This window comes from Haliotis rufescens, unplaced genomic scaffold (assembly GCF_023055435.1).
Source record: "Haliotis rufescens isolate VD_foot unplaced genomic scaffold, xgHalRufe1.0.p SCAF_16, whole genome shotgun sequence".
NCBI classification, from domain to species: Eukaryota; Metazoa; Mollusca; class Gastropoda; order Lepetellida; family Haliotidae; genus Haliotis; species Haliotis rufescens.
In genome coordinates, this window is record NW_025963846.1 from 23714402 (window position 1) to 23730796 (window position 16395).

Sequence of the window (16395 nt, forward strand, 5' to 3'; positions counted from 1 at the left end):
ATATCAAAACCAACTCAAGACTTTATACTCTTTGCAGTGAGGAGGCACGGGTGGCCATGTGGATTAAGGCGCGGCAATTAACGGCGGGGAGTTGGGTCCCTTATGCATGCTAGGAACCTATGGTCGTGGGTTCGAACCCAGGTTGAACTGTTGTTTTGCAGGCGGCGCCCATAAATGTACCATATCCTGTTATAAGCGCGCGTGCGTAGCGTTCTAAATTACGACTGTGAATAAAGATGGAGATATGTCTACACCTAGAAAGTTGTTCTGGCGATAACGATTAAAATCATCTGCTCTGCTGATGTAATTGATGGCGAGAGCAATTTTTCAACACAAACTTCAGGTAGTCCGCTGACTGGTTTCGTTCGATACCGAGGACCATTGGATGCCATGTTAAGTGTCATCCAATCACAGCCTCTGTTAAATAGGCCATGGCGGTTCAATGATCTCTGTGGTGCCACAGCTCGCTGTGGGGAGTTATGTCCCCTTGTCATGCCAGGATGTACTGAATACCAAATTCTCCCCGATTATACCACTTTGTCAACATCCACACTCGGGGCTTTTACCCATGTAAAATAATCTCCATTCTTTAATCACTGTGGCCTTTCCTCCCACATGAAGCTGACAGAACTAATGTCGCTGAAAACTGTTGAAAGCCAGTTAATCAAAACACATTCCATTAACAGGGTCAATTTCCTCCTCTGTGTAACCTCTCTAGAAATTTCCAGTCACAACATCAAAGTCAACTCGTTAATAGACCATACTCTTTAAATAACCAACCTCAAAACAGAACTTCATCATTTCAATGGACAGGTAAATGTTAAACGTTTACAGGAGCATCAAATTCAAAATCACATTGACACTAATCCCATCACAACAAAACAGATAAATCAATACACTATAAAATATCTATAATCCTCTATTACAAAACCGGTGTAGAACCCTCTTATACTAATGAGTAAAGTCGGAGTGATGAGGATCAATGAGCCGGTCTGAGGGAGGATGGATGGATGGACGCCTACGACAAATAAATACTCTACAATCAATGACAACAGACGCGTGGGTGGGTGGGTCATGCCACGGGGTCAACTATCCTGTTGGTCTTGAAACCCGAGTATACAAACGGACTTGCTCGGCTCTTTAGCTTCAACCCTAGTTTGGTCCTCAGACCCTTGTAGGTTTGAGCGCTGGGGGGTCTGTAGGCGTTAGGGGCCGGGATGATGACACCTGAAAAATACAATGACGATCACAATGTAACAGTTTTTTGTAACGAAGTGTGAGTTTTGTGGGGCGATTTCACTTAAGACATATTCCCATATTCCCGCTGTGTCTCCACAATCGTGTTGCGCTAGCATTGTGGCGTGATAAATTGTGTCATGTTCCCACTTCACCGTTACCATTGTGTTGGACAGTGAAGATCTGGGGTAGAATAGGTCTTCAGTTGGTTGGTTGTTTGGTTTGTTGTTTAACGCCGCACTCAGCAATATTCTAGCTATATGACGGGGGTCTGTATATAATCGAGTCTGGACCAGACAATCCAGTGATGACATCTTTAGCATCGATCCACGCAATTGGGACACGATGACATGCATCAACCAAGTCAGCGAGCCTGACCACCCGATCCCGTTAGTCGCCTTTTACGACAAGCATAGTCACCTTTTACGGCAAGCATGGGTTGCTGAAGACCTATTCTACCCAAGAATCTTCACGGGTCTGGTCTTCAGCAACCCAGCAAAGGCGACTATGCTTGTTGAAGAGGCGAGTAACGGGATCAGGTGGTCAGACTCGCTGACTTGGTTGATGCATGTTATCGTGTCCCAATTGCGTGGATCGATGCTCATGATGTCAGTCACTGGATTGTCTGGTCCAGACTCGATTATATACAGACCGCCGTCATATAGCTGGACTATTGCTGAGTGCGTGAATAAAAAAACAGACGGCCAGACACCATTTTGTTGCGCTAGCAATGTGCCGTGATAACAGTGTGTCAGGTTCCCACTGTGACGTCACCATCGTGTGTCATGTTATCTTGATGTCGTCTTTCAATAGTGCCGCGTCATTGGTTCATATACTACTCCTATACTTGAAAACTAATTATACATATACCGAATGCTATTATAATACTATTTCTAGTATATACACACGTCGCTATATAAGTGCAATAATGTTGGACGCGACGTTAAACCCCATTTCACCCCACCTCTAGTACTAGTATATGCAGGAGGAATAATGCATCGGAGTAATGCATAGGGAGACATACATTTGAAATCCGATTATTAAAAAATATTAACATAATTCTGGGGTCCATATAATGACAACACATCAAGTTAAATAATATTTATGTTGTATGAACAGTATGTCAGTATGAACAGACAATCGTATCAATTCTCGTCCAGTGAAACTTCATTAACTCGAAGTCGTGTGGACCGTCGAACGCATGTCGAATAATTCGTTGTTCGAGATAAGAACAAAGTGTCCATAAGATTTTTCCGGAACCACAAGAAAGCATCGTCTTTGATTTCGAGCTGATGTGTATTTTTTGTATTTGTTTCCGTCATGAACACTCGGATGTGTTGGTACGGTTCTACAGACATTTCTCTTACCTAACAACTCTCCAACACTAATCGGCGTTTATTACCCTTCCACGCTGAACCATATATAACACGAGACAGGATGTGTCGAATAACAAAGCTACTGAAATACCCATTATTGAAACCAGATCACGAAATCCAATAATAACACACTGAAAGGAACTGTAAAAAGTATAATACCCCGTTTGTTCTCTCTTCAAATCCACCTACGTGACGTTTCTCTCATTCTGGCGACAGAACCCCGATGGGAAATACTAAACGCTGTCATCCAATATGGTCTTTGCTACTTAAAAGGACCTAAATACATTTGATGCATTTCGTTACTTAATACAAATGTAAGTCTGCACCGTGTTCATTTAATCATGATATATTTACCATTCACTTCATTCTCACTTATAATGCCTACTTTGACCTATTCAGATTCTCATCAAAGCCCTAAATATCATGTCCGTGAATAGTTTCCCTTATTATTATTTCCGCATGACAATAAAACTTGTGATATTAGAGGCTTATGCACACACACGGACGTTCCGTCCATTACCCTGTAGTATCACTTAAACAAACAAAGCTAGTTTTATCTCCTGTAGTATATTACTAAAGATGACGAAGCCCTACACTGTCTCCGGTAACGTGACATCAGTCCAGCTCCGAGGCTATTAACCTGGATCGTGTCAGTTATGCTGTAAAAAGCGATTTGAATTCAATTATGATTATCTCCATGGTTATCGTTTAGTTCTCTGGTTATTAAACAAATATATCTCCGGGACAATGTAAACGATAATTCTTGGCGTCCCCCGAGATTTGATCGGTGTGCTTGAGTTAAATGTTAAGTAGAGGGCTAGCTCTACGGGGCTCATTAGAAGAAGGAATTGATACGACTGATGTGGCAGGGATGGTGAATACTAGGCTGCGTCGCCGATGTTGCCGTCAACATTGTCGTTGTCGTTGTCGTCGGCGGGGACAGGGGATCGTCTAAAACATGATGGATTCAGAGGACGGAAATGACACATTTGATGGAAAGGTCGTGAAAGGGAGGGACAGTTATTTCATAACTAAAATATTTTTATAATAACAAACTGCTTTGGTTGTTTTGCGTCCTTGGGTAAAATCCACTGGTCGAGCATTGGGTGTGGGCGTGGAACACAACATGCATTTGATGACGGACTTCGGTTGCGTGTACTCTAATGGATGAGCAATCTCCTAGTGGAAGGACTTTGGGGTTTCAATCTGTGGTTTCAATTAACGGAAGTAGGCTTCGTGGAGTGAACTCCACATAACATGGTTTATAATTAAAATTAAAATGGTTCAAGCCTGCAATTCTCCCATTGATTTTCTCTCAGATAGTCTTGGGTGGTCATTTGTTGTTTTCCAGCTTAACGCGTCAGTCTGTGCATGTTCGAGTCAGGACCAAGGAGACCATGGTTGATGAAATGAACAACGTTTAACGCGGTCGGGGCACAGTGCCGTCCTACCTCAGAGGTCTGACATCGTAACCATCCGATCCTCTTTAGAGACCGACCGTGTGTGTGTGTGTGTGTGTGTGTGTGTGTGTGTGTGTGTGTGTGTGTGTTTGTGTGTGTGTGTTAGAGTGTTAAAATAATTTGCTGGACACTGTGGTCGTCCTGTAAATATGTGACGTTAGTTATAAATGTTCACACTAACACTAACACACAGAGTACATCCACACTCCGCCACATCCAAACATAACCACACACATACCTTCACAGACATCCACCCCCACAAATACTCACCTCCACCTAACCCCCACACACAACCACTCCCACATCGTCAGACACCCCCACCTGACACCCACACAAAAAAACCTCACACACACCTTCACCTTCAACACCCCCCCTCCCCCCCCCCCCCCCCCCCCCCCCCCCACACACACACACATTCAACCCAACCCACAAATACACCCACCCACACGAAAACAGGCGTTTTCTTTTGCAGTGGCCGAAAGATTATCCTAAAACAAACCTGACGCAGAAAAACACGTTTCAAATGTACACGTGATACAAATCAGATGTAGCAGTTGTGCATTTCCCGCTAATTGAAGAAGAAAGCCTCACGTCAAAGAATGCAGTTCTGAGTTAACCAACGTAGGCATGTGTCGCCGGTGTTGCAAGAGAGGGTGAGAGGTTCGCACAGTACTTCCGGGTTGCGCACGTGCTGCAACTATCATGTCAGGGATGTATTTTTCCCAATCCCATCTGGCGGTCTGCGTCGCGATTTATTTTAATTCGTGACGTTTATTTATATGTGAACTAGAACTCAATGGTATTCGTAGTTGTCCGCGATCCTAAGGCCATGAAATAACTTGAATTTGTCTACATTCAGCCTTAAGCGTATCCCGGCAATGGAGAACATCCTGTGTCCGGCTAGCGGTTCGTCAACGATACTATTCGTTCCATTCGTGATCAACTCGTGTTATTCCGGGACCATTCGTGACCAACTCGTGTTATTCCGGGACAAGCCAAATAGCGACTCGTGCCCCTCTCGTGGCCATTTTTGCGACCGGGTTCCGTCTTGGCGCAAACGGGCATACCTAAAACAATTGTCAACTCGTTGCGTAACGGTTCACACAAATTTCCCCGTATATTATATAATATAATTCAGATGCAATTTAAAGCAGATCTAGACATGCGGAATTATACAGTATGTTTGAACACATTTAACTGTGTCTTTTTTAGATACAACACATACGTAAAATCCAATATTATTTCTGAGGGATTCTTTGACGAAGAACTTGAAATCATACGCGCATTCTGATTGGTTTGTCGTATTTTCGCACATAACATTCATCGATAGGGGGACGAGTCTTCTTGTAGGTCACGGAAAGGGGCGAGTAGTGACGAATGAATCCGTTCATCAGAGCAAGTGAACTCCCACTGACCCAGGCTTGTCATCTGGTGTGACATGCACCAGGTACAACGTTCTATCTGAACTCTGAAGAAACGTGTGTTTTTTTGTTTGAAAGTACTTTTCTGGAGAGTCGATTCTGAGTTAATTTCAAATCTCAGCACTGATCTTAAAAACAGAACTATGTGAAAGCCATCATCCCTGCTTTCTGATATCCACTAAACAAAAATAATAACACCCCCCCCCCCCCCACCCCCCTCTCTCAATTGACGCCCAATACATCACCAAACCCCTGTGGAGATCCGGGTTAGATTAGATCTTCAGCAACCCATGTTTGCGGTAAGAGGCGACCATGCTTGTTGTAAAAGGCGACTAACGGGATCGGGAGTCAGGCTCGCTGACTTGGTTGATGCATGTCATCGAATTCCAATTGCGTGGGTCGATGCTCATGATGTCAGTCACTGGATTGTCTAGTCCAGACTCGATTATTAACGGACCACCGTCATATAGAATATTGCTGAGTGCGGCGTTAAACAACAAACAAACAAACATCATTAAACGCGTTGAGTATGATGTATGGTGTTGACCAGCCGTGACGGCGTCTGTGACGTCACAAACGCACCAGTCATCTCCAGGTGGAATAATTGATCATGATATTTACACGACGTGCTAAACACACCTGTACATGTCCGCCAGCTTAATTTCACATGGCGTGATTAATGATATTTTTGTTTTTGTTTTCTCATACAGTAAACAATCGGTGGCCCGGACGCTCCTCCACCCACTTCCTACTGCCCACAACCCACCCCTTTTCAACTTTCTATACCCCCCCCCCCCCCCCCCCCCCCCCCCCACCTCTTCTAACCCGACTCCCACCACCCCACACTGCCACCCCTGGGGCAGGTGCCCGACCCTCACCTGTGGTGTATTTCGGGAGCCTCTTGGACATGGTGTATCTTGGTCCCCCTGCCATGGTTGTCTGGAGATTGTAGGCGGCTGGGCCGGGGCTCACCTTGCCTGCAACACATAGCATACGATTTAACATTTTGAGGAGCTGGGCTTACACCACAGTTAATCAATTATATCATGACGTCATCTTAACGGGCGAGGAAAAAGACGAGGTTTGGTTGGTCCAAAATGTTGACCCCTTAGGCGAAGCCAACGAGCAGGGATGATGTGATGGGGAATGGTTTAACGTCGTGTTCAAGATTAATGCATGCACGTGTGCGTACGTGTGTGTGTTTGTGTGCGCGCTTGAACTTGTCCAGACTAGTGTCGGTTTTATAGCGCTAGGCCACTGAGATACCATGCCGCAGTTTAACATGAATACCCGACTCAGACACAGTATTCTGACAGTTAACGACGGCCGGGGATCGAACCATCGACCATCCACTTCCGGGCAGACTAGACCACTTCCGGGCAGATGAACTCCACGAGCAGGGGTATGATGATGACAAATCAAGATTCATAATCATAATCATAGGATTCTGACGTCTTTGGAACGCAGGTCGGCACATCGAACCGCTGCGCCTTCGGTAATAAAGATTGACAATAATTAAGTGACTGTATAACTAAATACAAAATAAACTGTCTGTAACATTTCTCGCGTGCGACATGAAAACCCTGCAAGGATGCACGTAGATATCGACACCCTTGATCCTCGGCGCTCTGGTTATATGCAAAGCACTCCACTGAACTAATCAGCTTATTAGCTGGAAACTTGATCAAGCTGGCTTCAGTGTAGAAGTGCATTTTTTCACCTGTATTTTGTGTGTGCTTGTTGTTTGACGCCGCACTCAGCAATATTCGAGTTATACGACAGTGGTCAGTAAATGATCCAGTCTGGACCAGACAATCCAGTGATTGACATAAGCATCGATCCACTCAATTGGGATCGATGACATGCATCAATCAAGTCAGCGATCCTGACAATGTGATCCCGTTATGCGCCTCTTACGACAAACGTGGTCGCCTCTTTCGGCAATCATGGGTTGCTGAAGATCTATTCTACCCCGGATCTTCACGGGTCCGGTCTGTAAATGATCAAGTTTGCACCTGGCAGCTTGTGATTGACAGCAAGAGCCACGTTACTAGGTCATGGTGACACAATCTACCTGGTCACACTTGAAAACCAGCCGGTCATCATCAGGCGGACTCTAGAAGCACAGGGTACTTGTGACATCTTCTTCCCCGGAACATGTTATAAATGAGGGCTTATCCCCAGGGAATACGGTTTGGTAGCCCTGTCGACTCTTCTATAGAATGTCAGAAATATACTCAATCACAATTATTTCTTAAATTTACAATTAATACTGTTTCAGCATCAATGTATAAGCGTGCAATCAAATGGCTTTCTCAGCTTCCTGGGGAGTATACAACCCAAGCTGCCTATACAATATAATGGATAATCGGGGCTGGGACTTGGATAGAGTAGAAGCTGACTAAATGGTGAGGAAGGAGAAGAAGTGGCTTTGTTTAATTTAGTGTTTACAGGTTTAAATGTGTAGCCTTAAAAGGCTACATTGTTAAAACACTTCCCGACGCCGTGTATATTTCAGAAGCCTATCACTGCGTACCGCCTCAATCATGAGATCGATCCGCGGGAGGTGTGTGCGCAGGTGGCGGAAGCGGAAGTAAAAACTCATGGGTCAATAAACTTTCCGCCCCAGCGTTTGGGACTGTATTCATTTTCATTGTCATAAATCAAGCTTACATGTTGGAAACATATACTACGCACGTCTTAATGAATACATGATTATATAGACGCTATGGAATGGCGGTGGATGATGGGTTAACAGCAGTCTTGGTTATACACCAGTGCCTTCATGGGGGCGTTCAGTGGGAGATCGTGTTCTGGCAGGTTCACGAATGCTGTAAGCACGATGTGAGTGTGGAAATGGGACTGAGTACAATTCGAGGCGGAAAAACTCAGCATTCTGTCTCCAGCAAATAATCACAAACAGCCAGGGGTAAGAGTGAAAAACTAACCAAAGTAAGTTCTGGTATCTGCCAACCGTGGTTATCAGTTCGCAGTAGGTGAGGTGAAATGGGGTTTAACGCCGCGTCCAGGATTATTGCACTTATATAGCGACGTGCATGCACCTGTGTGTGTGTGTGTGTGTGTCCCCATAATACCACGTTAAACTAGTCCGAAACTAAGTGTGGACAAATTAGTGTCTACGGCTAAAATTTTCCAGTTTTCTAGTACAAACTAAACCTAATCACCTCAGTGGTTACGATTCACTGTGCAGAGTTGCATCCTTAGAATTCTGCCACAGAATCGCCTTGATTATGATAATCTTGGTTTTCCAGCACCAATATGTTAAAGGTGAGGTGAGGTGAAATTGGGTTTAACGCCGCGTCCAAGATTATTGCACTTATATAGCGACGTGCATGCACGTGTGTGTGTGTGTGTGTGTGTGTGTGTGTGTGCGTGTGTGTGTGTGTGTGTGTGTGTGGCTGCTTGTACTAGTCCGGACTGATGCCGATTTATAGTGCTAGCCCACTGAGATACCACGCCGCAGTTTAACATGGATACCCCACTCAGACACAGTATACTGACTCAAAGCCGACCAGTCCTTGTTTTACCCCCTTAATGCCGAGCACAGTACCATCTTTTAACGTCTCTTGGTATGAGGCGGCTGGGGATCGAACCCCGGACCTTCCGCTCTCCGGACGGACGCTCTACCACTAGACCACGGAGGCGGTCCCGTTCGCACTAATACCTGCATTGCAAGATGTCGGTGTATGGTAACATTGAAATGTCATGTCAAATCACTTAAACTTTCTGTCTCAAGAAAATAATCTACCTCATCCTCTGTCAAGCAATCAATATTACCGTATTCGACCTAATAAGCGCCCACGGCGATATTTTCTAATATATTGGCTAGTGAACAATCCCAATTGGCACCCCTTCCGATTGATCAATGTACACAGGACTTATTTATTCGTGTATAATACGTATGTTATATGCATTCTTAATTATGGGAAATTAAATTCTGGAAAAGATATATCTGTCGTATATAAACATTTCAGACTGTCAGCATAAACCACGAAATTCACGATCTTTCAACTCTGTTTTTTTTCACCAAAATAATATTGTAATAAGAGCCCCCTATTTCTAACTTTGAGAGCGCCCTGGACGCTTATTATGTCGAATACGGTAATACTTTTCCCTTCACTTTGTAAATGACCCCCTTCAACTCGTTCGCACCAGGAGACACATCCACTCATTCCTCCCTCCCTCCCTCCCTCTCTAAAAAGCAAATAATTTCTCCCTCTCTCAATCAAACAAACTTTATCTACCCCTCTCCAGTAAATGACCTCCTCGCACTCTCTCTCCCAAGCAAGCCCTTCCCCCCACCCCTCCCACCCTAATATGTTACACTCCGAATAAATATCCACACATTTTGTATTCTCGCTCTCAACACAATCGGACGGATAACCACGTGGCGCTAAACAAACGAGACGATTTGTGTCTGATATAACATCGATATAATTCATGAGTTATAGCAATAAACGCGTAGATTATGATGTATGGTGTCGGCCTGCCGTGACGGCGTCTGTGACGTCACAAACTCACCAGTCATCTCCAGGTGGAATAATTGATCATGATATTTACACGACGTGCGAAACACGCTCGTATGTGGCCGCCATCTTGATTTATCACGGCGTGATTTAGGATGGTTTGGGTTTTGTTTAAGCCGTACTGTAAACAATCGGTTCGGCCATATGGATATGACACCGCACTATTATTTAGACATGAAATGTATATCATATTGATATGATGTGATATTGTTTGCATTATGTCAGAAGCCGGGTCGAATTGACACGTGTCTCTTTGGTTACACGCGCAAGGTGTGATATGGCGCGGCTGTATATCACTGGGACGAATTAATTTGTTGTTAATTTGTTTATTAACAATTTAAAAAAATTGGTGCTGGGATTTGTTATAGCAGTCAGGTTACATTCTATAAAAAACATATCACTAGTAGTGTAGAGTAGTGTAGAATAGTCCGATTCCCAATTGAGGCTCTAAAAGTGAGTGAGTGAGTGAGTGAGTTGGGATTAACGCCGCTTTTAACAGTATTCCAGTTATATCACGGCGTGTTAGCTTAATGTGGGAAGAAAGCCCGAAGTCATGCAGGTCTCAGACGTTTACCACTTCGGTGAAACCCACGAGCACGGGTATGGTGCTGACAAACCTAGAAACAATCTGGGCGAACCGGGATTCGAACCAACAAACATAGGTTTCTGGCGTGCCCAAGGGACGCAACTCTGCGCAGCGAATCGCGGCGCCTTAGACGACTGGGCCACCAGTGCCTCCAGGGTTCTACAAGCCTGAGGTACAGGGCCCGATATTCTGACTTGTTTTAAAGAAGGACGTGTGCCTGTGGGTAAGAGGCTTGCAATGGGTGACCCAACCTTGAACAACTGAGCACGTCTTTAAGAAGGGGTACACCATATCAACACAGCTGTGACTTGGCCATCGTCACTTAGTGAGAGGGCGGTATGGCAACCTTGTGGTCCAAGCGGAGGTCCGGGGTCAATTTTACACATTACGGTAAAGGATAAACATGGATGTTTACGCTGTTATATGCCGGGGAGAAAAACGAAGACGCTCATGAAGTCTTGATTTAGAATATAGCGACGCGAACACAGCACTGTATCTCACCTCTCTATATAATATAACCTTCTCCTCACTAGATTAAACATCAACACGGTAGACACTAAAGATGTCAACATTTTGATATTATGTTTGTTTGTTTATTTGTTTGTTTGTTGTTTTACGCCGCACTCAGCAATATTCCAGCTATATGGCGGCGGTGTGTAAAATAATCGAGGCTGGACCAGATAATCCAGTGATTGACATCATGAGCATCGATCTACGCAATTGGGATACGATGACATGTATCAACCAAGTCAGTGAGCCTGACCACCCGATCCCGTTAGTCGCCTTTTACGGCAAGCATGGGTTGCTGAAGATCTATTCCACTCCGGAATCTTCACGGGTCTTAAGAAAAATGGGCTTGTTAGTCTGTAGATATATGTCGTACTCCCGTTCAGAAGAATAATGACCATGTTTGTTGATTTCAAGCTCGTAATTAGAAAAAAAAGATCTGAGCAGGGTGCTATAAAAGATGGAGATTATGACGTCACTTCCGTAACGACACTGTTGTGACGAATAGATCCAGGGAATTAATAATTAAAGGATGGAAACTTAATACATTCGAAGACAGAGTTCATAGCTGCTGAGTGTATTGTGTGAAATTAACATTTTATTTCGGAGAAGTGCTGATCAAGATACCTGGAATTTTCAGTCATTATGAGGTGCGTAACTGGGACCTGAGAGATGTGGATTCGTTACAAGCAATTCAAGAACTTGATTGACTGGTGCCGGGCAAATGGAGTATTTGTTCTCCCTTTCTCTGGTATGTTGTTTTACAGACTACGTGAGTGTCAAGTGCAAAGCTCCCACTGCCACACGGCATCTGCTGGTATGTTGTGTCACGTTTCAACCTCGTGAATTTCGTGCAGCACGTGCACTACAGTCGCGCCGTCCCACGGTGGACAAAATTGCCTATGATAAAACTGCCCGAATCAGGTTATAAAACTTGGACCGACTGTAGGGCTGACAGGCGGGTAGGTCTGGGTATGATAGATGTGGAAACGGGTTTACATGGAATTCAGGAATTTCATTGCCGAACAAACTATTTTTCACAGCATTTTCGAAACCAGGCTATTTAAAAAAGATCAACTTAAAAATATCCCCTTATTAATGATAATTAACGATTCCCAACAAATATTATTGCTATTACTACTAGCAACATTCATGGCAAATTTGAGTAAAACGCACATTGATGCGAGCCTGTCAAGCCTGTTTGTGGTGTGACACAGTGAACGATGCTGCCCCGGCCCTGCAGCCAACACAGGCGACTTGCCAGCAGGGTCTTCCCAACGTGATCGGCGATACAACGAAGACGGTGAGTTGTTTGGCTGTTTGATTCAGATAATTGTGTTTTTTTTCAATATGAACAATTATAAATTTCCGAGTCATTATGACACATGCCACCAGTCTTGTCAAGCTGAGCTATCATTTCGCATACCAAAAATCACGTGATCTTCCAGCCATTACCCAGTGATCACATATTGTATCTTCAGCAACCCATGCTTGTCGTAAAAGGCGACTATGCTTGTCACAAGAGACGACTAACGGGATCGGGTGGTCAGGCTCGTTGACTTGGTTGATACATGTCATCGATCCCAATTGCGTGGATCGATGCTCATGATATCAATCACTGGATCGTCTGGTCCAGACTCGATTATTTACAGACCGCCGTCATATAGCTGGAATATTGCTGAGTGCGGCGTTAAACAACAAACCAACCAACCAACCAATGTATACACAGCCAGTGACATGAGATTTACGTGAAACCCGTGTCAGAACACACGTGCAACTCGTGTCAGAACACGTGCGACTCATGTCAGAACACACATTCAACCTTTGGCCAATTGCGACGCGTGACAGGACCGACGTGAAACTGACTCATATCAAGATGCACCAATGTCTTCCATCTTCCCGAGTCAAGGGAGTTTACTGACTATAAATGTCAAGCTTCCATCCTTTCCGAACTAGGCTGGAATTTCGGCGTTTGGCTTTACTAACGAGTCTATGCGTAGTCAATAGTCCGATTGCTATTAAGACAAATTGTTGCTTTGGTATTTATATATATGTGCATTTAATCGGAACGATTTTGCAGCAAACGGACTATTATCAAAATCGCGAAACGAAATCGACATCCGGTTCGTCAACAGCATGGCGACTGTCGTTCAGATTTCGGCCAGTTGAAGGATTTGCAAAACGTGTACCGTCAACTGGTCGTCAACATATATTTTCAAACTCTGTTCATGTTTTTAATCAAGGTACTCGCATGATTTGATGCACTTCGCGAAGTTATTACAATATATTGATCAGATCGTCTTGACTGGGCGCGCTATCCGTGAAGATCCGGGGTAGAATAGGTCTTCAAAATCCCATACTTGCCGTAAAAGGCGACTATGCTTGTCACAAGAGGCGACTAACGGGATCGGGTGGTCAGGCTCGTTGACTTGGTCGATGCATGCCATCGTATCCCAGTTGGATGGATCGATGCTCATGATGTCAATTACTGGATTGTCTGGTCCAGACCGCCGTCATATAGCTGGAATATTGCTGAGTGCGGCGTAAAACAACAACAAACAAGCAAACAAGACTGGTCGCGCCGCCATTTTGTTTGAAGCAAATGCAAGTGACATAAGGTGGAATCTGATTGGTCAATGAGAGGGACATCACTCGTAATATCCACTTGTGGCGTTACGATCGAGCCACGAAATTCCAACCTAGTTCGGCAAGGGTGGAAACTGGACGTTTATAGTCAATATCTCCCTTGCCTCGGGAAGATGGACAGAACGGCTTGATGTTTCCAGGGGTTCCGTTGATCGCATTCTTTTCCTTTATAGTCATTGGGCTTGCAAGTATCTCACGGTATATTTTGTTGCCCAAAATTTAATCCTGGCTAAATATACCAAAGGATACTTAAAGTGTGTATACATTAAGAGCCATCAGTGACGGGGCATGCTTAATGTGTTTGCACGAGTTTGATCGCCGCCGCAATAGCTTTTCTCAACTGCGAACTTTCAACAAATGTTAGATCTAGAGATCATATGAGTGGTAGATTTATCTAGACAGTACGGTTTGATGTACCCTCTGTGTGGCCCAGTTTGCTCGAGGGATAAACCTACAACGAATCCTTCTTACCGCCATGTTTATCATTGATGACAATTTGAAAACAAATGGAGATGCGAAGCGTTTGTATGTCGCCAACCTGTCAGACGACCATTTGTTAATGTTTAGGCTCTGTGCATCACGTAAATCTGAAGTCTATGGTTATATGCATTACGCGACCTCGTTTCGCTGTAAGGAGCTTTAATTGCACAGATGACAGAGATCGGACAGACATGTCTGTTGCCATGACAGCGGGTATATTTTGTTCAGTTCTATCACCCTCCTAGCGGAGTTCATGGTCATTTTGACATGATTGCAGAACATTAAAGGTCAAGGTCACTCATTGTGACCTGGGTGTACAAATATGTTTACATGATACCTTTAGTGTACAAGTATATAAAATGGGTTTTAACGACACTGACGTTCTCCTTAACTCTGAGTGACCTCCGTAAAAGGTTAAGGTCACCAGAGGTCACATTGTGTAACGTGACATTTGTACCCTAACAAACGTCAAAAAGAAACAAGCATTGTTTCTTCAGGGAGATGAAGCAAAATGATCTCAATTAACATCTGCCATATGTTATAGTGTTGTCACATGTCAAGGTCATCATCAAGGTCATTGATTAACATGTGAAATGACTGAATGGTTTGATGACGTCATTCCTGAAACCCCACACGTGTAGATTCAGATATGACTTCTTGTGTGAGTGAAGTGAATTGTTGGTAAAAGTAATTTCTTTTGAAAGAAGCGTTCAACACCCTTGTAAACATTTCAATCTGCATCTTTTTTTTATAGGAATCTGGACCGCCGTGGTCTACCTACTGGTAGAGCCTCCGCCCAGTGAGCGAAAGGTTTGGGATTCGATCCCCGGTCACGTCATACCAAAAGACGTTAAGCGATGGTACTTGTTGTTACCCTGTCTGGCGCTCGGCATTAAGGGGCTAAATCAAGAACTGGTCGGCTCGGAGCGCAAACGGTCATACCTAAAACAATTGTCTACTCGTTGCTAATGATTCACATATATTTCCCCATATATTAAATATATTTCAGATGCAATTTAAAGCACATCGGGACATACGGAATTACACAGTATGATTGAACACATTTAACTGTGTCTTGGGTATATTGTTAGATGCAAGACATTTGTAAAATAAAAATTTATTTCTGGGAGATTCTTTGACGAAGAACCTGAAATCATACGCGCATTTTGATTGGTTTGTCGTATTTTCGCACATGACATTCATCGATAGGGGGACGAGTCTTCTTGCAGGTTACGGAAAGGGGCGAGTGGTGACGAGTGACATCAGTACCTCATGGTACCTCAGTACCCCATGTCATACAACATGGTTGTGGTAGATGGAACGGCTATTTATACACGGAGAAAAAATAGTTAACGGTATAATTCACAATTATTTAATTTATTTAATTCACATAATTAATGCGATGCCATTGAAACTTGAATACAGGCGAGGTCGGATGTCACGTGACTTGCTGAGGCACATTGGTTCATCTTCAATGTTTGTGGATTTATATTATATAACTTTGGAGGCCTTGGGGCATTGAATCAATGGAAACACTTTTCAAGTCTTAAACATTTCTCTGTTCGGACAACAAAAAACATCGATATCCTATATTTGCAAATGGCAAAGTCACGTGTTAACAGAAAGTAGATTAGATGTGGCAAAGTGAAGAAACTATAAATTTCTGACGTTTATATTCAGAGTTTCTGCTGATAATAAGATTGTTTCGGCTCCTTTTTTTTGCAAAAATAAATATCCATGTCTTAAGCACATCATATAGAGTGCAAATGAATGATATCGCCCATGATACCAAGTGTACACGTCACCTGCCCATATATTTGCGGGTTAGGGAAAATAGACGGATACTATTGTCAAATCAATAGCGTTGACGCTGACGGGATAGAATGCCGACATGCCGTCGCCTAGCTAGTTGCATCGAATGTACGCACGTGGAATATAATCAGCCATTCTCCAGACCCAACTTTTTCATATTAATGGCTTTCAGTGTTAACTGAAACGTGAGAAGTGATACTCAGACAACCTATGAATAACAAGTCTCTTCCCTTTTGTTCTGTCGTCGTTGGTTGGGTAGTATTGGGATATACATGCCCTGTGGCCTTTTGTGAAATACCAGAGAAGTACAGGGGTACGCAAGCA

General features: G+C 43.8%; 1 protein-coding gene across 1 annotated transcript in view; it reads right to left on the reverse strand.

Annotated features, from left to right (window-relative positions):
- Window positions 1–754: 754 nt before the first annotated feature.
- Window positions 755–16395, reverse strand: part of LOC124133829 — a 74825-nt gene continuing 59184 nt past the window's right edge. The window contains exons 13-14 of the mRNA XM_046498367.2: window positions 6372–6470; window positions 755–1227 (exon numbers count right to left, since the gene is read on the reverse strand). Coding sequence (XP_046354323.1) covers window positions 1073–1227; window positions 6372–6470 — 254 coding nt within the window. The 3' untranslated portion in view covers window positions 755–1072. The remainder of the gene's footprint in view (window positions 1228–6371; window positions 6471–16395) is intronic.